The sequence below is a fragment of the Myotis daubentonii genome, chromosome 11 (genome assembly GCF_963259705.1).
Source record: "Myotis daubentonii chromosome 11, mMyoDau2.1, whole genome shotgun sequence".
Taxonomy (NCBI): Eukaryota; Metazoa; Chordata; class Mammalia; order Chiroptera; family Vespertilionidae; genus Myotis; species Myotis daubentonii.
Window position 1 is genome coordinate 14,928,207 of NC_081850.1, and position 19,072 is coordinate 14,947,278.

Consider the following 19,072-nt stretch of genomic DNA (forward strand, 5'->3'; position numbering starts at 1 on the left):
TGGGTCAAATATATGGTGACAGAAGATTTAACTTTGGGTGGTGGGCACACAATACAGATGATATATCATAAAATTATATATTTCAAACCTATGTAATTTTATTAACCAATGTCACCCCAATAAATTTAATTTAAAAATAAAAATAAATTTCTAAATAACATGTACAAAATGATAGCATTTCTATAGGTATATAGAAATAAATGTGTACATATATGTGTATGTATAAATAAATGTGTACATATACACATATAGACTAGAAGGACCCACACAAAAATGACAAAAAATTACCTCTTCTGGATGGTGGAATATTAGTAATCAGGTTTTATTTTCTTTATTTATAGATTTTATGAGTTAGCAAAGTTTCTGCATTAAAAATGCTTTACTTTCGAAAAATTTTTAAACTATTATCCTAACCGGCTGGTGAGGCTGAGTGGTTGAGCGTTGACCTACGAACCAGGAGGTCAAAGTTTGATTCCCGGTCAAGGCACATGACTGGGTTGTGGGCTTGATCCCCAGTACGGGATGTGCAGGAGGCAGCTGATCAATGATTCTCTCTCATCATTGATGTTTCTATCTCTCTCTCTCCCATTCCCTTCCTCTCTGAAATCAATACAAAAAATGAAAATAAAACTATTATCCTAATGGCTGTGCCCTGAACAGCGCCTAGCATAAAGAAGGCCTTCAATATAGCTTTATCGAAGACAGAAAAGCAGGAGTAAATTCATTCTGAGTGGAGGTTATTTGGATATCTACAAAGCCAGAAAATTTGGAAGGTAAATAAAAAGATGGGGAAAAAAGGAAAGGATCATTTTGAGGTGAGAATATTAAGAGAACAGGACAGATAGTCTACAATCAAAATTAATTGCAAAGTTTGTTGTTGTTTTTTTACCTGAGAATGAGTCTCATTTTCTTGCAAGTGTGCTTTTAGTGTCTCATATTCTGTGGTTAGCTTCTCTGTTATTTTCTTAAAGGCATTTCTGCGGGTTGATAACACTGTTCTCTCCTGATGTAATTTCTAGGCAGATCCAAATAGAAGTAAATAACAGGCTTTAGCAATATCTCATAAGCCAATATAAATTGAATTTGACAAATACTTTCAATGATATTCTGACAAAATTCTACCAAGGCTATAATTACTTTAAAACTGTTTATAAAAACATCCTTTGAACTATAACAAGCTAAATTAATATTAACTATTTTAATAACTCTCATAAGGCTTCCATATCTATTCCTGCCCCACCAAATGTACATTAATGCAAATGCAATAAAAAAAAAACCACTGACAAGTCTTAAACAGGGAAATACCATACTCAAATCTGCATTTAACAAAATTCGTATTTGTTGAAATGCTCTATCCCTTGCTTTTCAATTTGTGCCTTTGGTTTAAAAGTTAAATCACACCAGCCAGGCTGGTGTGGCTCAGTGACTAAACGTTGACCTATGAACCAGTAGGTCACAGTTCAATTCCCAGTCAGGGCACATGCCCGGGTTGCAGGCTTGATCCCCAGTAGGGGGAGTGCAGAAGGCAGCTGATCAATAATTCTCTCTCATTATTGATGTTTCTGTCTCTCCCTCTCTTTTCCTCTCTGAAATCAATTAAGTATATTTAAAAATAAAAAACTTAAATCACTCTAATCTTCTACAATATGTGTAAACATCTTTATTTTTTCTTAATACACATCAAATAATCAACTGAAAATAATATATATTAGGTTTGATAAATAAAAAACAATTTGAATAATTTTGTAATACTATTTACCTTTTTCTTTTCTTCACCTGATGCTTTTAAAGCTGGCAAATCATTAAATGTCTCCAGATCAATCATCATTTGCTTAATTTTGCTTTTTAGAGAATGTTGCTCCTCAGTCATCTTACTTTCCAGAAGCTCCATTTTCTGTAGATCCAACTGTAGGCGTTGACTGTCTGAACCATGGGAAAATTCAAGTTCATAATTAATCAAAACTTTATTTCTTTCACAAAAGGAAATGCGCAACTATTAAAAATCATGTTTTATAAGAGTATTGGCAAAAAAACCCAAAAACATATTCATTGCAACCAGTTAGACAATACAAAGATAAATTAAGAAAAAATATACGCATCCCCCAGGTAATCAACGTAACCTGATGAAAAATGCGTATTAGCTATACTTGTTTCCATGCTCATATGAACATACAAAAAGAGACAGTTCTTTTCTTAATATTATAACATATGAGATAAAGAGTCATTATTTTAAACTAGAGGCCCAGTGCACAGATTCGTGCATCAGTGGGGTCCCTCGGCCTGGCCTGTGCCCTCTCACAATCCAGGACTCCTCGGGTGATGTTGGAGAGCCGGTTTCGGTCCGAACCACACATGCCAGGCTGAGGGACCCCATGGGGATCAGGCCAACTTATGTCTGAAAAAAGCTTATCTCCATAAAGCATATCACATCACAGCCTTCTTGTGCTCAGGAACGCTAGCCAACACTTACGCACTATGCGTGGGGGGCATTTTGAATAGCAAAAATCACCACAAAATGTGGGGAAAGTGGCGCTAATTATACCACAGAAAGGACAGGTTTACAGTATGAGAACTACAGCAAGTTCTTGCCTTATTTTGCCTCCACTTGAAATGCTCATGTCAGACAATTCAAAATTTTCACCAGTCTACACACGGCACAAATGACCATGAAAGGGCTATAAGTGTTGATTTTGGGATTACACATTCATTTTAGTGAGTAGGTAAATTCGTAAATATAGAATCCATGAATAATGAGGATTGACTACACATCTGTTCATGTGTGTGTCTCATTCTTTGTTTCAAAAGTATTGAGCACCTACCATGTGCCCGCTGCTGAGGATATAGAGGAAATCAAATAGAGACATTACTTGTGCTCAAGGAGCTATATTCTAGAAGTGGAACCAGGCAATAAAATAAGCATGTACATTAAACTGAATAACTACAGGAATCCTTCCTTATCCGTGGGGAATATATTCCAAGACTCCATGTGGGTATATACTGAAACCTTGGATCATACAGAAACCTATATATACTATGTTTTTTTTTCTCACACATACATACATACCTATGATAAAGTTTAATTTATAAATTAATTTAGAATTTAAGTTATAAATAAAAACTAATAATAAAATAGAATGCTTATAACAATAAAATAAGGTTTATTTGAACACGAGCATTGCCATACCAAGACATTTGATCTGATAATAAAATGGCTAATGACTAATGAGCAGGTAGCATAATACAGGGTGGATATGCTGGACAAAGGGATGACTCATGTCCCAGGCAGGATGAAAGATAGTGTAAGATTTCATCACACTACTTAGAAGGGTGTGAAATTTAAAACATAAGAATTGTTTATTTCTGGAATTAAGCATTTAATATTTTGGACCACAGTTTACCCCAGGTAACCAGAACCATGGAAAGCAAAATTACAGATAAAGGGAGACTTCTGTAGAGAGTTATACAGGGTACCATAAGAGCATAGGCAAAAGAGCTCTCCAAGCCCTGGCTGGTGCTCAGAGGTTAGAGCACTAGCCCACAATCAAAGGGTCACGGGTTTGATTCCTGGTCAAGGGATGTACCTGGGTTTCAGGTTCAACCCCAGCCCCATCAGGGGTACATGTGGGAATCAACCAATCAATGTGTCTCTCTCACATAGATGTTTCTCTCTCTCTTTTTCTCTACTGCCCCCCCCCCCAACTCCCTCTCTCCCTTTCATTCTTTCTAAAAAAATAAAAAGTACAAAAAAGGAAAAAATATCCTTGGGTGAGGATTGACAAAAAAAAAAAAGTAATAATAAAGAGTTCTCAAAAATCATCCTTTTTAACTGAGGCCTTAAGGATTGGGAATCAATCAAACAAAGGAGAATGTAAAAGTGTTCCAGAGAAAACATTCAACACATGCAATGTCCAGCGGTAAGAAAGCATGGTATCTTTGAGTAAATAATAAAGTTCCATGTGACTAGAACTCAGAGTTTGAAGTGGGTGGTGGTAGTAGATAAAACTGAAAAATTAGACGGATTTCAGTTCCAGAAGGGGTTTTTAAGTCAAGATAGGGCACTAGTACTTTATTCTAAGGGCCAGGAAGGCAAATCCTCAATGAGTTTTAAATCAGAGTGTGGCATAATTAAATTTTAGAAAGTTAACTCTGCTTGCAATGTGGACAATTAATTAGAGAAACCAGAACAGCTGGTTAAGTGTTGGTCCAGCAATCTAGACAAGAAATCTTAGACTGGTGTAAGATTAGGAATTTTTTATTAAACAATATTTATTAAATGCTTTCTATGTGCCAGGCAAACTTCTAGGCCTGGAGGATATAGCAATAAACAAAGCATAGGACTACATATCTGAAATATACAGTTATAGCAAATGGAAATAAATGAGAAAATAATGCAGGAGAGATCTCAAGGGACTCAAAACATATTAGGTACTAGTATTTGGGATTAATGAAATAATTGGACACAGTGGTTGAGCAAGGAATCAATGCAGAATTCAATTCAACTTGAGTAAATGAGTAGATGGTGGGGTAGGCAGAGAGAGACACAAACTTTTGTTTGGGGAATGGAGTGAAATGATGGGTTGGAGTCAATTTAAAATATATTGCATTTGGGATACCTCAGAAACATCCCAAAAGTAACATGTCCATGTATAGGCCTGTTGAAGTTTGAAGACACAGATTTTGAAATCACCAACATAGAGATGGAAATGGTTGAAATCATTAAGAGAAAAGGATTCATGACAGAACTTATACAAATAAACTGACATGAAGAATCCTATAAAAAAGAATAAGAAATGACCAAAGAGGAGAATCAGAAGCTTTAGGAGAAAGACATTTCATGAAGAAGTAGTTTGTAGTACATAATACTACTTAGAGATTTAAAAAAGAAAAGGTTGCAAAATATGTGTTGGACTTACTGACTGGGAAGACTTTGATGTATCTGTTGAGAATAAATTTCTTAGAAAGAAACAGGTCCAAGAGTGAGAGCAAGGCTTTACGAAATCTGGTTGTGAAGCCTGTGAAAGGGAGTGATGGTAGCTGGGCAGAGAACACTTGGGAAAGGCTTTTTCTTTTTTTAAACAGGGGATAAAATATAGAAAAAAGACTGGAGATAAATACCAAATTTCTAATAGTAATAAACTCTTGACAATGGGAGTAGAAATATTTTTTTAAATATATATTTTATTGATTTTTTACAGAGAGGAAGGGAGAGAGATAGAGAAACATCGATCAGCTGCCTCCTGCACACCTCCTACTGGAGATGTGCCCTCAACCAAGGTACATGCCCTTGACCGGAATCGAACCTGGGACCTTTCAGTCCGCAGGCCAACGCTCTGAGTCCACTGAGCCAAACCGGTTACGGCTAGAAATATTATATTATTTTATTTATGCTTTTCTATATCTCCTAAGTCCTCTATAATAAATATGAACTATATTTATAATCAGAAAATATTTTTTTAAATATTCAATTCTAATAAAATTATATACCTACCTTCTATGTCAAAAACTTAACTTTTTGATTCTGATTTTAAAAGTCCCTTTTTAAAGGGGGAGAAAAGTATAAGAGAGAACCAGTATTATGGAGTCCCTAAAATGTGCCTGGCTTTACCGGCTATCTGACTTACTTTTCATAATAGACCTAGGGGGTAAACGTTATATGAGGAAACTGAAGCTTAGAAAGGTAGTTTACGTAAGGTCACACAACCAGTCAAGGCTTTGGTGCTCAATGATGTTATCATCTTTATCAAAGGTTCATTTTTTTGTTTGTTTTGTTAATCTTCACCTGAGGATATTTTATGCCATTGGTTTCTAGAGAGTGGAAGTGGGCAGGGGGGAGGAGAGAAAGAAATACAGATGTGAGAGAGACACATCAACTGATTGCCTCCCACATGCACCCTGACCAGGGCTGGGGATCGAACCTGCAACCTAGGTACATGCCCTTGAGTGTGGGCCGACACTCTAATCACTGAACCATACCAGCCAGGGTGAAATACTACTTTATGATAAAAAAAAAAAAAAGATGCTTCTATGAGCAACACTGAGGTATGGGAAGAGAAAAGCAAACACAAGGTCTTCTTGCTACTTCATGCTTCTTTCCTCAAGGCATCATTCTTTGTTTGGCTTTCCTTATATCAAGGTAAAATCTGATTAGAGCTAACTCAAAAATGGATACTAATATGGAAATGAAATACCTGTCCGGCATATTCAGATGAAGAAATCTGAATTCAAACATGCCTTGCAAATTCCTTTCTCTTGTGTGCTCATTTACACATGTTAATAATCCTATACATCCAATAGCTACTTATTGTACAGAGGTATACAGTAGTAATACATTTTCATCTTAGAACATTTTGCCTTCACTTTTCCTCTATTTTAAAGTAGGAATACAAGTGCCCTCAGAAAAATAATGATGATATTTTTACAGTGTCAAAGTCAAATGTAAACATATTTTTATTATGTATAGATTTCAGGATAAATGATTTTTATATTAAAACTAGAGGCCTGGTGCACAAAATTCGTGCACATGTGGGTGGGGTCCCCTCAACCCAGCTTGCACCCTCTCCAATCCGGGACCCCTCGGGGGATGTCCGAATGCCGGTTTAGGCCAGGATCGGGCCTAAACCGGCAGTTGGACATCCCTTTCATTACGGGACTGCTGGCTCCTAACTGCTCACCTGCCTGCCTGCCTGCTTGATTGCCCCTACCGCCTCTGACTGCCAGCCTGACTGCCCCTAAATGCCCCCCTGCTGGCCTGGTCATCCCCAACTGCCCCCCGCTGCCAGCCTGGTCACCCCTCACTGCCTCCCCACCCCCGCCGGCCTGGTTGCCCCATGCATCCTGCTGTTTGGTTGTTGCGCGACAGTATCCCAGACAATTTGCATATTCCTCTATTATTAGTATAGAGATAACTTTAATTTTTTTAATTTTTAGAGATAACTTTTTTTAGAGTAAAATACAAAATTAAAATTAATGTTTAATGACAAAGTTTAATCTTGTAGTGAAATGTATTGTTTCCATATATATTTCTATAGCTCCTTTCATTGGTTTTTTTATTTGTTTGTTTTTGTATTTCAGCAGTTTGACTATGATGTGCTTAGGTGAAGGACTTTTATATTTATCCTGTTTGAGATTCAATAAGCTTCTTAGATCAATAAAATTAAATTTTTCATAAAATTTGGGAAATTTTTAGACAATATTTCTTCTACTATCTTTTCTCTCCCATTCTCTGTCTTTCCTTTCTTTCTCTTTGGGACACCAATTACATTTATGTTAGATTGTTTGAAATTGTGCCACAGATCATTTAGGCTCTATTCATTTTTATTTCTTCTTTAGACTGCATAATTTCTATTGATTTATCTGCAAGTTCACCAACTTTTTTTTCTGCTGTCTTCAATCTTCAATTAAGGTCAATGAGTGATTTTTATTCACTTACTTAAATTTTCAATTCTAGAATTTTCACTTGGTTCTTTTTTGCTAATTTCATTTCTCTGTGGGATACTCTATCTGTTCACTTATTATTATTTTATTTTCCTTTAAGTATTTAAATATATTCATAAAAAGTCCTTTTCGTTTCAACATTTGGATTATCTCAGGTTCAATGTATAGTGACTGCTTTTCCCTTGACTCACATTTTCCTATTTCTTCACATGTTCAGTAAGTTTTTATAATATAATGGACATTTTAAATGATATGTTGTAGAAACTCTACTGCTCCTTTCAAGAATGACTTGTATCATAAATGGGCAATGAACTTCACTGAACTAAAACTCTAAACATTTCTCCTTTGGAATGGGCAGCATCTGAAATCTCCATATCAGGTATTTCAACTTTTAGCTGCTGCTTTTCCCTAGGTCTCCTAAAGTCTACCCAATGCATACCTAGCTCAGCAGTCAGATCAGAATTTGGGTAGAGTTTATACAGGCATACCTTGTAGATATTACATGTTTGGTTCCAGACCACGGCAATAAAGCAAATATCACAATGAGTTACACAATTATTTTGGTTTCCCAGGACATATAAAAGTTATGTTTATACTATACTGTAGTCTATTAAGTGTACAGTAGCATTATATCTAAAAAAAACAATGTGCATACCTTAACTAAAAATATTTTATTACTTAAAAAAGCTAACCATCATCTGTGTCTTCAGTGAGTCGCAATCATTATGTTGGCCGAGGATCTTGCCTAGATGTCGATAAAAACACAGTATCTGTGAAGTGCAGTAAAACAAAGCACAATAAAGCAAGGTATGCCTGGCACTCAATCTCCTTCTATGTCTCCCTATTATGTAGGCACGCAAAGATTAAGTTAGTCGGTTTCTTCATATAAGAGTTACCAAAATGTACTTGCAATTAAGTGCTATTATCTTTACAGATTCTCTAATAAAAAGAAGTCAAATGCAAACCTTTCCTTCTATCTAATAAACCAAAGAGATTATTTGATTAAAAATATACCAGGAAGGTGACATTATAATAAAAATCTCAGGTTCAAAAACTGGGTGACTCTAATCACAAGTGTAACAATTATCGCAGAGAGTTTAAAATATCAAATAGTAAAAAAAAAAAAAAAAAAAATGCTTCAAAAGACATTGATTTAAGAAAGAAGGCTCTTAGCAACCGAATTTATTTTAAGTTGGTATAACTAAGCTTAAACATTTTTTGTTGCTTTAAGAGTCTATGACTCAACCATATTGGCACATGTTACTAAAAAACATATATATGTATATGGACTTAAATGTTGTTGACAGGGTTTTGTTTAGGTGGTTTCTTATCTCTAAGGTCAAAAAGAGTTCAGATGAGAATTAAAGTGCTAAAAAAGTCACTTAGGCTTATGGTTTCAATGCTCTGAATAGGAAATGTACTTAGCTTGTATATTTTGACTGTTGGGTGAAAACAGTTATGTAAATCTAACTATAAGTTTAATCTGAAGATATATTAAGGAAATATTTTGGAGCTACACAAACTGCTTTTCCTAGCAAAAGGGAGAAAATGGTGGTTGGTATAGGGTAAAGTTTATCTTCCTGTAACAGCAAGTCCCCATGAAAAGCTAAAGGCTTCTCCAAGGGAAGAGACAGGAAGAGGATGCAGACTAGTTCCTTCTGATATGCTATGAAGTTGCAAAGTTTACCAAGCAGTTGTGTACACAGTGGCAAAATCTCAGAAGGAACCGCTTTGACCTAGGGAAATGTTTCTCAAATATTCTGCCATCAGTGCATTTGTTTATTCCCTGGAGTTTCCTTTCCAAAAATATAAATAAAAATGATTGCTGACAGGTACCTTGCCTCTTTACTCATGCAACACACCAGTGTTTCTCAAACTTTAAAAAAAAATTATTGAATTTATTACAGTGACATTGGTTAATAATATGTCTCAAATGTACAATTCTATGATACATCATCTGTACATTGTATTGTGTGTTCACCATCCAAAGTCAAGTCTCCTTCCATCACCATTTATCCCCCTTTAGTCTCTTCTATATCCCCTCAACCCCTTTCCGGCTGGTAATCTGTAATCACCATACTGTTGTGTTTATGAGGTGGGTGTGTTATTCTATGTAATACTTTCACATTTTACACCCTGTACCCAAACACCCTCCCCTCTGACAGCTAACTGTTCTCTGTGTCTATCAGTATGGTTTCTACTTTGTTTATTTTGTTCATTAGATTCCACATATGGATGAAACCATATGGTATTTGCCTTTTTCTGACTGGCTTATTTCAAGTAGCATAATATTCTCCAGGTCTATCACACTGTTACAAAAGGTAAGATTTTCTTCTTTTTTAAAGCCCAGTAGTATTCCATTGTGTAAATATACCACAGCTTTTTTATCTACTCATCTACTGATATGCATTTGGGCTGCGTCCAAATCATGGCCACTGTAAGTAACACTGCAATGAACATAGGGGTGCATATATTCTTTCGATTTAATATTTCAGGTTTCTTTGGATATATTCCTAGAAGTGGACTCGCTAGGTCATGAGGCAGTTTCATTTTTAATTTTTTGAGGAAATGACATGCTGTTTTCTATAGTGGCTGCACCAGTCTGTATCCCACCAACAATGTACAAGGGCTCCCTCATGGGTCCTCTTACATGAGACACATAGACCAACTGTCCAGGATCTGTGTTGTTAGAACACATAAACGTGATTTCAGTAGGCAGGCATACACATGTGAGATTGAGTCTGTGTGTGACAGAGAGAGACAAACTTAGAGAGGCAGAGCCGGAGAGATAGCCATTAAGCTACTCATGATAGTCACCTGTGTAGTGGGTCTTACAAATGTCTTATCTTCTTGAGGTGATATCTAAAAAAAATTAAATAGAGTGGGGCTCACTCTGTGGGGAGGAGAGTTGTCATCTCATTCGAAGTCAGGTCAGGTGGAGTCCAATTGGTCTGAGGCTGCCATGTGGGGCCACAGTCAGCACATACTGCTTGTCTGTCTAGAAATGGGAACCCCTGAGCAGAGAATATAGGTCCTCTACTGGTATCCGAACATATATATACATATACTCTCAATCCTTAACAATGAGAAAGCAAACACCACAACATGAAGTAAGCATAAGGTCTGGATAGCCACCTCCCCACTGAAGATACAGAGGTGATAGGGATACAAGATAGTGGTGGAGTCGGGAAAAGGTATACTCACCTCCTCCCAGGACCAAATGCAAATGACAACTAAATTACAGAAAAAATCAACCTGAATAACCAAATGAAGACTAGCTAAACAGAAGTCTTATAACCAAGGATTACAGAAGAAGCCACATCCAGAGTGAAAGGAAGGGTGGAGACACAAAATGGTGCTAGCCCTGCACCCACATGTGGCAGTAGAGAATCCACAGGGATCTCTCAGCTGCAAAAGTACTTTCTGAGAAGTGAGGGGTCTTGAGCCGAGAACAGGCGCCCACATAACATCTGGATGTGAAAATCAGTGGGGAGTCTGTCCACCAGGAAGAGACAGGGGTCTGGTAGAAAACAAGTGCCCTCTCAAAGGGTGAGAACACAAAATCTCAGTTGCGGGCACTCACCCCGAGTTCTGGCAGAGAGACGGTGGCTCAGAGCAGAAGAGAGTCATACAGGGAGAGGGCTGGACGACAGCTGCCAAACTAGTGCTCTGCCTCTCTAAGTTTGTCTCCTGTACTGAGTTCAGGAAATGTCCCACAATTCCCTCAGATGACATCTTTCCCAGTCGAGCACTCCCCCCCATTCGGCATCACCCTGAGGGAATACATTAGGTCCACCTTCCCAGCTCCCTGTGGCCCTGCCCTGCCAAACTAGTGCCTTGTGGAGGAGTCAGTTGGCTGTGGCCAGCTTGGGCCCACACTGCAGCCTTTCTTGGAAGGCTCTGAAGGAGATTCGGGCAGACTCAGGGAGTGGCAGAGGTATACAGTAGGTTAGATGAAGCAGAGGATCAATTCAATGATTTAGAAGACAATGTAGCAAAAAACATCCAATCAGAGCAGCAAAACACACACACACACACACACACACACACACACACACACACACACACATCTTCTTTAAATGAGGGAAGCCCTGGCTGGTTTTGCTTAGTGGTTAGAGCAGCCGTGGGCAAACTACGGCCCGCGGGCCGGATCCGGCCGGTTTGAAATGAATAAAATTAAAAAAAAAAAAAAAGACCTGTACCCTTTTATGTAATGATGTTTACTTTGAATTTATATTAGTTCACACAAACACTCCATCCATGCTTTTGTTCCGGCCCTCCGGTCCAGTTTAAGAACCCATTGTGGCCCTCGAGTCAAAAAGTTTGCCCACCCCTGGGTTAGAGTGTTGGCCTGGGGACAGAGGGTCTCAGGTTTGATTCCTGTCAAAGGCACTACCTCAATTATAGGCTCAATCCCTAGCCCCGGTGAGAGCACATACGAGTGGTAATCAATGTTCTCTTCTCACATCAATATTTCTCTCCCTCTTTGTCTCTCCCCGCTCCCTTCCACTAACTAAAAATTAATGGGAAAAATATCCTCGGGTGAGGATTATCAACCACAAAAAAATAAAATAAAAATGAGTGTAGTTTAAGGGACCTTTGGAACAACATGAAGTATAACAACATCCGCATCATAGGGGTACCAGAAGAAGAAGACAGAGAGCAAGAGACAGGGAACTTATTTGAAGAGATTATAACTGAAAACTTCCCTAACTGGGTGAAGGAAAAAGACATGCAAGTCCAGGAAGTACAGGGAATCCAAGAAGACCAATGCAAAGAGGCACAAACCAAAACCCATCATAATTAAAATGGAAAATTTAAAGACAGAGAAAGAATCTTAAAAACTATAAGAGAAAGAAAGTTAGTTACCTACTAGGGGCCTGGTGCACAAAGATTCATGCACTGTCATTTGCATTTGGTCATGGGAGGAGGTGAGTATACCTTTTCCCTACTCCAGTGCACCCTCTCCAATCTGGGAGTTTCTGTCTGACTTTGCAATCATATGAGCGAATTGTCTGAGACCCCCAACCCAGTTTGGTTTGTTGCTCACAGAATAACAGAGGCCGTTTTTTTTTCTTTGCTCAATTGGTGGTGATTTCCTGGAAGTTTTAGGATATCTTCCCTTTAATTTTTCCTAGACACTATGATTTTACTTATGTCTCTCACCTTTGCTTTCCCTCCATTCCCAACCGCAACAGTAACTTGCTCCAGGCTCACTTTGCTCTAGTGCAGTGGTTCTCAACCTGTGGGTCGCAACCCCTTTGGGGGTCGAATGACCCTTTCACAGGGGTTGCCTAAGACCATCAGAAAACACATATATAATTACCTATTGTTTTTGTGATTAATCACTATGCTTTTATTATGTTCAATTTGTAACAATGAAAATACATCCTGCATATCAGATATTTACATTACAAATAACAATAGCAACATTACAGTTATGAAGTAGCAACGAAAATAATTTTATGGTTGGGTCACAACATGAGGAACTGTATTTAAAGGGGGAGAAGGTTGAGAACCACTGTCCTAGACACTAGAGCAGTGGTTCTCAACCTTCCTACTGCCGCAATAGTTCCTCATGTTGTGGTGATCCCCAACCATAAAATTATTTTTGTTGCTACTTCATAACTGTAATGTTGCTACTGTTATGAATCCTAATATAAATATCTGATATGCAGGATGGTCTTAGGTGACCCCTATGAAAGGGTCGTTTGACCGCCGAAGGGGTCGCGACACACAAGTTGAGAACCACTGGTCTAGGAGATCTGTCTGCCACCAGAACTATGATTCCCAGCATTCCTGGTGCTCCCTGCACTCTGGGCTTCCGTTTCCGGTCCTGGAGCTGCCACCAAAACTACTATTCCCAGAATTCCTGGTGCTCCCCATGCTCTGGGTTTGCCCTAACTTAGGGAGCCACATCCCCCCAAGTTGCCAGCTCTCCCACTCTGCTCTGTGTATGCAAATTACCCGCCATATTTGTTGGTTTAATTTTCATACTCACTCCTCATTGGCTGGTGGGCGTGGCGTGGGCGTGGAGGGATAGCTAATTTATTTCTCTTTTATTATCCTACTAGAGGCCCAGTACACAGGTCCCTCAGCCCGGCCTGTGCCCTCTCACAGTCTGGGACACCTCGCGGGATGACCACCTGCTGGCTTAGGCCCGCTCTCCAGGGGATTGGGCCTAAGCTGGCAATCAGACATCACTCTGGCATCATGACAGCCAGCGGGGAGCAGACCTAAGCTGCAGTCAGATATCCTTAGTGCTGCTGAGGAGGGAAGAGAGGCTCCCACCACCACCGCTGTACTGGCAGCCATCAGCCTGGCTTGTGGCTGAGCAGAGCTCCCCCCTGTGAGAGCACACTGACCAACAGAGGGCAGCTCCTGCATTGAGCGTCTGCCCCCTGGTGGTCAGTGTGTGTCATAGTGACCAGTCATTCCCAGTCTTTCTGCTGTTAGGGTCAGTTTGCATATTACCCTTTTACTATATAGGATAGAGGCCTGGTGCATGGGTTGGGGCCGGCTGGTTTGCCCTGAATGGTGTCCCAGATCAGGGTGGGGGTCCCGCTTGGGTGCCTGGCCAGCCTGGGTGAGGGGCTGATGGCTGTTTTCAGGTTGCCCGCACCCCCTTCAGGGTGGGGGTCCCCACGGGGGTGCCTGGCCAGCCTGGATGAGGGGCTGAGGGCTGTTTCAGGCGGGCCAAGCCTGCAACTGAAGCTCCCAGTCTCTCCTTTTTTTCTTCTTTTTTTTTTTTTATTCTGGGATTTATTTACCTCTGTAATTGAAACTTTGTTGCGGCTCCAGCTCCAAGGCCGGCTGGCTGAAAGCAGGTATCTGGGGTTTGTTTAGCTTCTATAATTGCAACATTGTTGCTTAGAGTGCAGCTCAGAGTTGGGCCGCAGCAGGCGAGGAACCTTGGCTTCCTCCATCACTGGAGCAACCAAGCCTCATGTTCGCTTCAGCTGCCTGGCTGCCAGGCGCCATCTTGGTTGGAAGTTAATTTGCATATCACCCTGATTAGCCAATGGGAAGCGTAGTGGAGGTACGGTTAATTACCATGTTTGTCTATTATTAGATCCTATCTAATAAACTTTAAAACAAAGGCTATAGTAAGAGACAAAGAAGCACACTAAAGAACAACAAAGGGAGCAACCCAACAAAAGGATATAACCCATGTAAACATTTAGGTACCCAGCATAGGACCACCTAAATATGTAAGGAAAATCCTGATGGTCATAAAGGGTGAGACTGACAGTAATACAGTCATAGTAGGGAATTTTAACACCTCACTGACATCAATGGATAGATGCTCCAGACAGAAAATCATTAAGGAAACAATAGCATTAAATGATGCACTACATCAGATAGTTTAATCAGAGCATTTCAAAGCAGCAGAGCATTTCAAAGCAGAATATACATTTTTTCAAATACATATGGAACATTTTGTAAGACAGACCACATGTTAGAACAGAAAACAAATCTCAATAAATTTAAGAAGATTGAAATTATATCAAGCATCCTTGCTGATCACAATGGTATGAAACTAGAAATCAATCACAAGAAACAACAATAGAAAAACACACAAAGACATGGAGGCTAAATACCACAGTACCAAACAGTGACTGGGTTAACAATGAGATCAAGGATGAAATCAAAAGATACCTTGAAACAAATGAAAATGAGAACATAACAACCCAAAACCTATGGGACATAGCAAAAGGAATCCTAAGATGGAAATCCATTGCATTACAGACCTACCTCAAGAAACATGAAAAAAACCTCAAATAAAAAAAAATCTAACTCTACACTTAGAGAAACAGGAAAAAGACAAACAAAACCCAAAGTGAATAGGAGGAAGGAAATAATAAAGATCACAGCAGAAATAAATGAAATAGATTCTTAAAAAAAACAACCCAAAGATCAATGATACCAAAATCTGGTTCCCTGAAAAGATAAATTAGATTGACAAACCTCTAATCAGACTCATCAAGAAAAAAAGAGAGAAGACCTGAATAAATAAAATCAGAAATGAAAGAGGAGAACTAACACCAAAAAATACAAAGGACTGTAAGAAAATCTCATGAACAACTATATGCCAACAAATTGGGCAATCTGGAAGAAATGGATAAATTCCTAGAAACATACTATCTTCCAAAACTGAATCAAGAAGGATCACAGAATATGAATAGACATATTACCACTACTGAAATTGAAGCAGTAATCAAAAAACTCCCAATAAACAGAAGTCCTGAACCAGATGATTTCACAGGTGAATTTTACTGAACATTCAAAGAAGCACTAACACCTATGCTTCTCAAACTATTCCAAAAAAAATTTAAGAAGAGGTAAGATTCCTAAGCTCATTTTAAGAAGCCAGAATTATCCTAATTCCAAAACTACATAAGGATACTACAAGCAAAGAAAATCACAGGCCAATATCTCTGATGAACATAGATGCTAAAATCCTTAACAAAATATTAGCAAATCAGATCCAGCAATATATTAAAAAGATTATACACCATGAACAAGTGGGATTCATTCCAGGGATGCAAGGTTTGTACAATATCCACAAATGAATAAAAGTGATATACTACATAAACAAAATGAAGGATAAAAACCACATGATCATATCAATATATTCAGAAGAAGCATTTAATAAAACCCAGCACCCATTCATAAGAAAAACTTTCAGCAGACTGGGAATAGAGGAAACATGCCTCAATGTAATAAAAGCAATATATGACAAACCCACAGCCAACATCATATTCAATGGGCAAAAACTAAAAGCATTTCCCTTAAGATTGGAAATAAGAGACAGGGATGTCTGCTTTCACCACTCTTATTCAACATAGTAATGAAAGTCCTAGCCACATTTAAATTGGAAAGAAAGAAGTCAAACTGTCATTATTGGTAGATGACATGATACTGTATATAGAGAACCATAAAGATGCCACTAAAAAAACAAACAAACAACTAATAAACCTGATAAATGAATTCAGTAAAGTACCAGGATACAAAAGAAATATCCAGAAATCAGTTGCATTTTAATACACCAATAAAATTGATCCCATTTACAATGGCTTTGGGGGAAAAAAGAGAAAGAAAAGAAAGAAAAGAAAGAAAAGAAAGAAAAGAAAGAAAAGAAAGAAAAGAAAGAAAAGAAAGAAAAGAAAGAAAAGAAAGAAAAGAAAGAAAAGAAAGAAAAGAAAGAAAGAAAGAAAGAAAGAAAGAAAGAAAGAAAGAAAGAAAGAAAGAAAGAGAAACCTAGGGAAGAGTCACATTTGATGGCAAGAGGTGGTAGCGTCCCCTTCCCTTCTGCAGGCAGGAAAGTTAGACAGCCACTCAAGAAAACACCATGAAGAATACTGGTATCAAGAGACTACTGCATACCCATCTTTTATGTATATTCTCAATTATCCCAAGCATTTTCATTCCATCATTCTTCTTGGAGAACTTCTAATTCAAAGTTACCACACGTTAGCACAAAGAACACCTGTAGTTAGAATCCACTCGTTCAAAACCCAAAGATTTAAGTAAAAAATATATTTTTAAATATATTTTATTGATTTTTTTACAGAGAGGAAGGGAGAGGGACAGTTAGAAACATCGATGAGAGAGAAACATTGATCAGCTGCCTCTTGCACACCCCCTACTGGGGATGTGCCCGCAACCTAGGTACATGCCCTTGACCGGAATCGAACCTGGGACCCTTGAGTCCACAGGCTGACACTCTATCCACTGAGCCAAACTGGTAAGGACTTAAGCAAATTTTTATATGACTTTATCTTAGGCTCTTTAAGATCAATTTTGCATATTTGTTTCTTTCCATTTTTCCCCCCAGTATATTTTTATTGATTTCAGAGAGGAAGGGAGAGGGAGAGAGAGAGAGAAATATCAATGATGAGGTAGAATCACTGATGGGCTGCCTCCTACATGCCCCACACAGGGGATTGAGCCCACAACCCAGGCATGTGCCCTTGACCAAAATCCATCCCAGTACTCTTTAGTCCACAGGCCGACACTCTACTCACTGAGCCAAACTGGCTAGGGCTGCATATTTGTTTCTAACCTCTGCCTGTACTATCCAAATGACAATCAGTAGTCATATATGGTTTTTGAGCATTGGAATGTGTCTAATACAAAGTTAGATGGACTGTGACTATAAAATCTAACAGATCACTTTTATATACTGACTAGCGGCCCGGTGCACAAAATTTGTGCATTGGGGGGGGGGGGTCCCTTAGCCTGGCCTGCACCCTCTCCAATCCCGGACCCCTTGGGGGATGTCTGACAGCCTCTCACAATCTGGGACCACTGGCTCCTAACTGCTTGCCTGCTGGCCTGCCTGATCACCCTAACCCCTCTGCCTGACTTCCTAACCGCCCTTAACCAGCTCTGCCTGCCTGATCACTCCTAACCACCTCTGCCAGCCTGCCTGATTGCTCCTAACTGCTCCCCTACCGGCCTGATTGCCCCTAACTGCTCCCCTGCTGGCCTGATCGCCCCAAACCACCTCTGCCTTGCCCCACACCTGGGACCCAGGAGTCCCTCCTCCGGCCGGTTGCAGGCACCTGGGACTTGGGCTTCCCTCCCTCTGGCCAGCCGCAGACACACAGGTCCCAAGCCAGCTTCGCTAGGGCTGGCCGCAACCACAGGGGACCGTGGGTGGGCAGTTTTGCTCAGGCCGCAGCCGCAGGGGCTCGGGACCGCGGGGTGTGTGGCTTATCCCTCTCCCGGGCCACAGGTGCAGGTGCAGCCGCTGGCACCCAGGACTGCAGGGCAGGCAGCTTGTCCCTCTCCCAGGCCACAGCCTGGCTGGTCCCCATTCCTCTCTTGTGAGCTCATTTGTGCCTGGCTGGCCCTCATTCCTCTCTCACAATCTCATTTGTGCCTGCTGGTCTCCATTCTTCTCTCCCCAGTGTTGCGTGTCTGAGCCATTCCGGCGTGATGGCATGAAGGTGTGATGACCATTTGCATATTAGATCTTTATTATATAGGACTAGAGGCCTGATGCATGAAAATTTATGCACTGGAGGGGGGATCCCTCAGCCCGGCCTGCCCCCTCTCACAGTCTGGGAGCCCTCAGGGGTGGGAGGTGACCCAGCGATCAGGGGAAGGCGATGCCCCATCACACCTCTGCTGCTGCCTCTGCTGGCAGCACAAGCCTTGGTCGGCCCTGGTTACCTGTGCCTTGGGTGGCCCTGGGTGGCTGGGGGGCTGAGGGGACTGGGAAACTCCAGAAGCAGGCACACAGAGCCCAGCAGGCCCGGACTTGCCACACGCCTGCTGCCCGGTGGGGCTGAGGGGACTGGGCGCTGCCATCTTTGAGGGTGTGGCAGTCAATTAGCATATTCCCTCCTTATTGGCTGTGGGCGCCGCTATTTTTGAGGGTGTGGCAGTCAATTAGCATATTCCCTCCTTATTGGCTGTGGGTGCTGCTATTTTTGAGGATGTGACAGTCAATTAGCATATTCCCTCTTTACTGGCTGTGGGCGTCGCCATCTTTGCGACTGTGTGAGGGTCAATTAGCATATTCCGTCTTTATTAGATAGGATTAAATGTTAAAATGATCTTATTTTGGACACACTGGGTTAAATGAAATATATTATTCAAATTCATCTGTCTCTTACTTTTTTAACAT

The 19,072-nt window shown here is 40.0% G+C and overlaps 1 protein-coding gene across 4 annotated transcripts in view; it reads right to left on the minus strand.

Moving 5' to 3' along the window:
• Positions 1 to 19,072, minus strand: part of IFT74 (intraflagellar transport 74) — a 90,266-nt gene that overhangs the window by 8,622 nt on the left and 62,572 nt on the right. For all 4 annotated transcript variants that reach the window (XM_059656519.1, XM_059656517.1, XM_059656518.1 and 1 more), the window contains 2 exons: positions 1,760 to 1,923; positions 890 to 1,015 (listed from right to left, as the gene is read on the minus strand). In XM_059656519.1, coding sequence (XP_059512502.1) covers positions 890 to 1,015; positions 1,760 to 1,923 — 290 coding nt within the window. The remainder of the gene's footprint in view (positions 1 to 889; positions 1,016 to 1,759; positions 1,924 to 19,072) is intronic.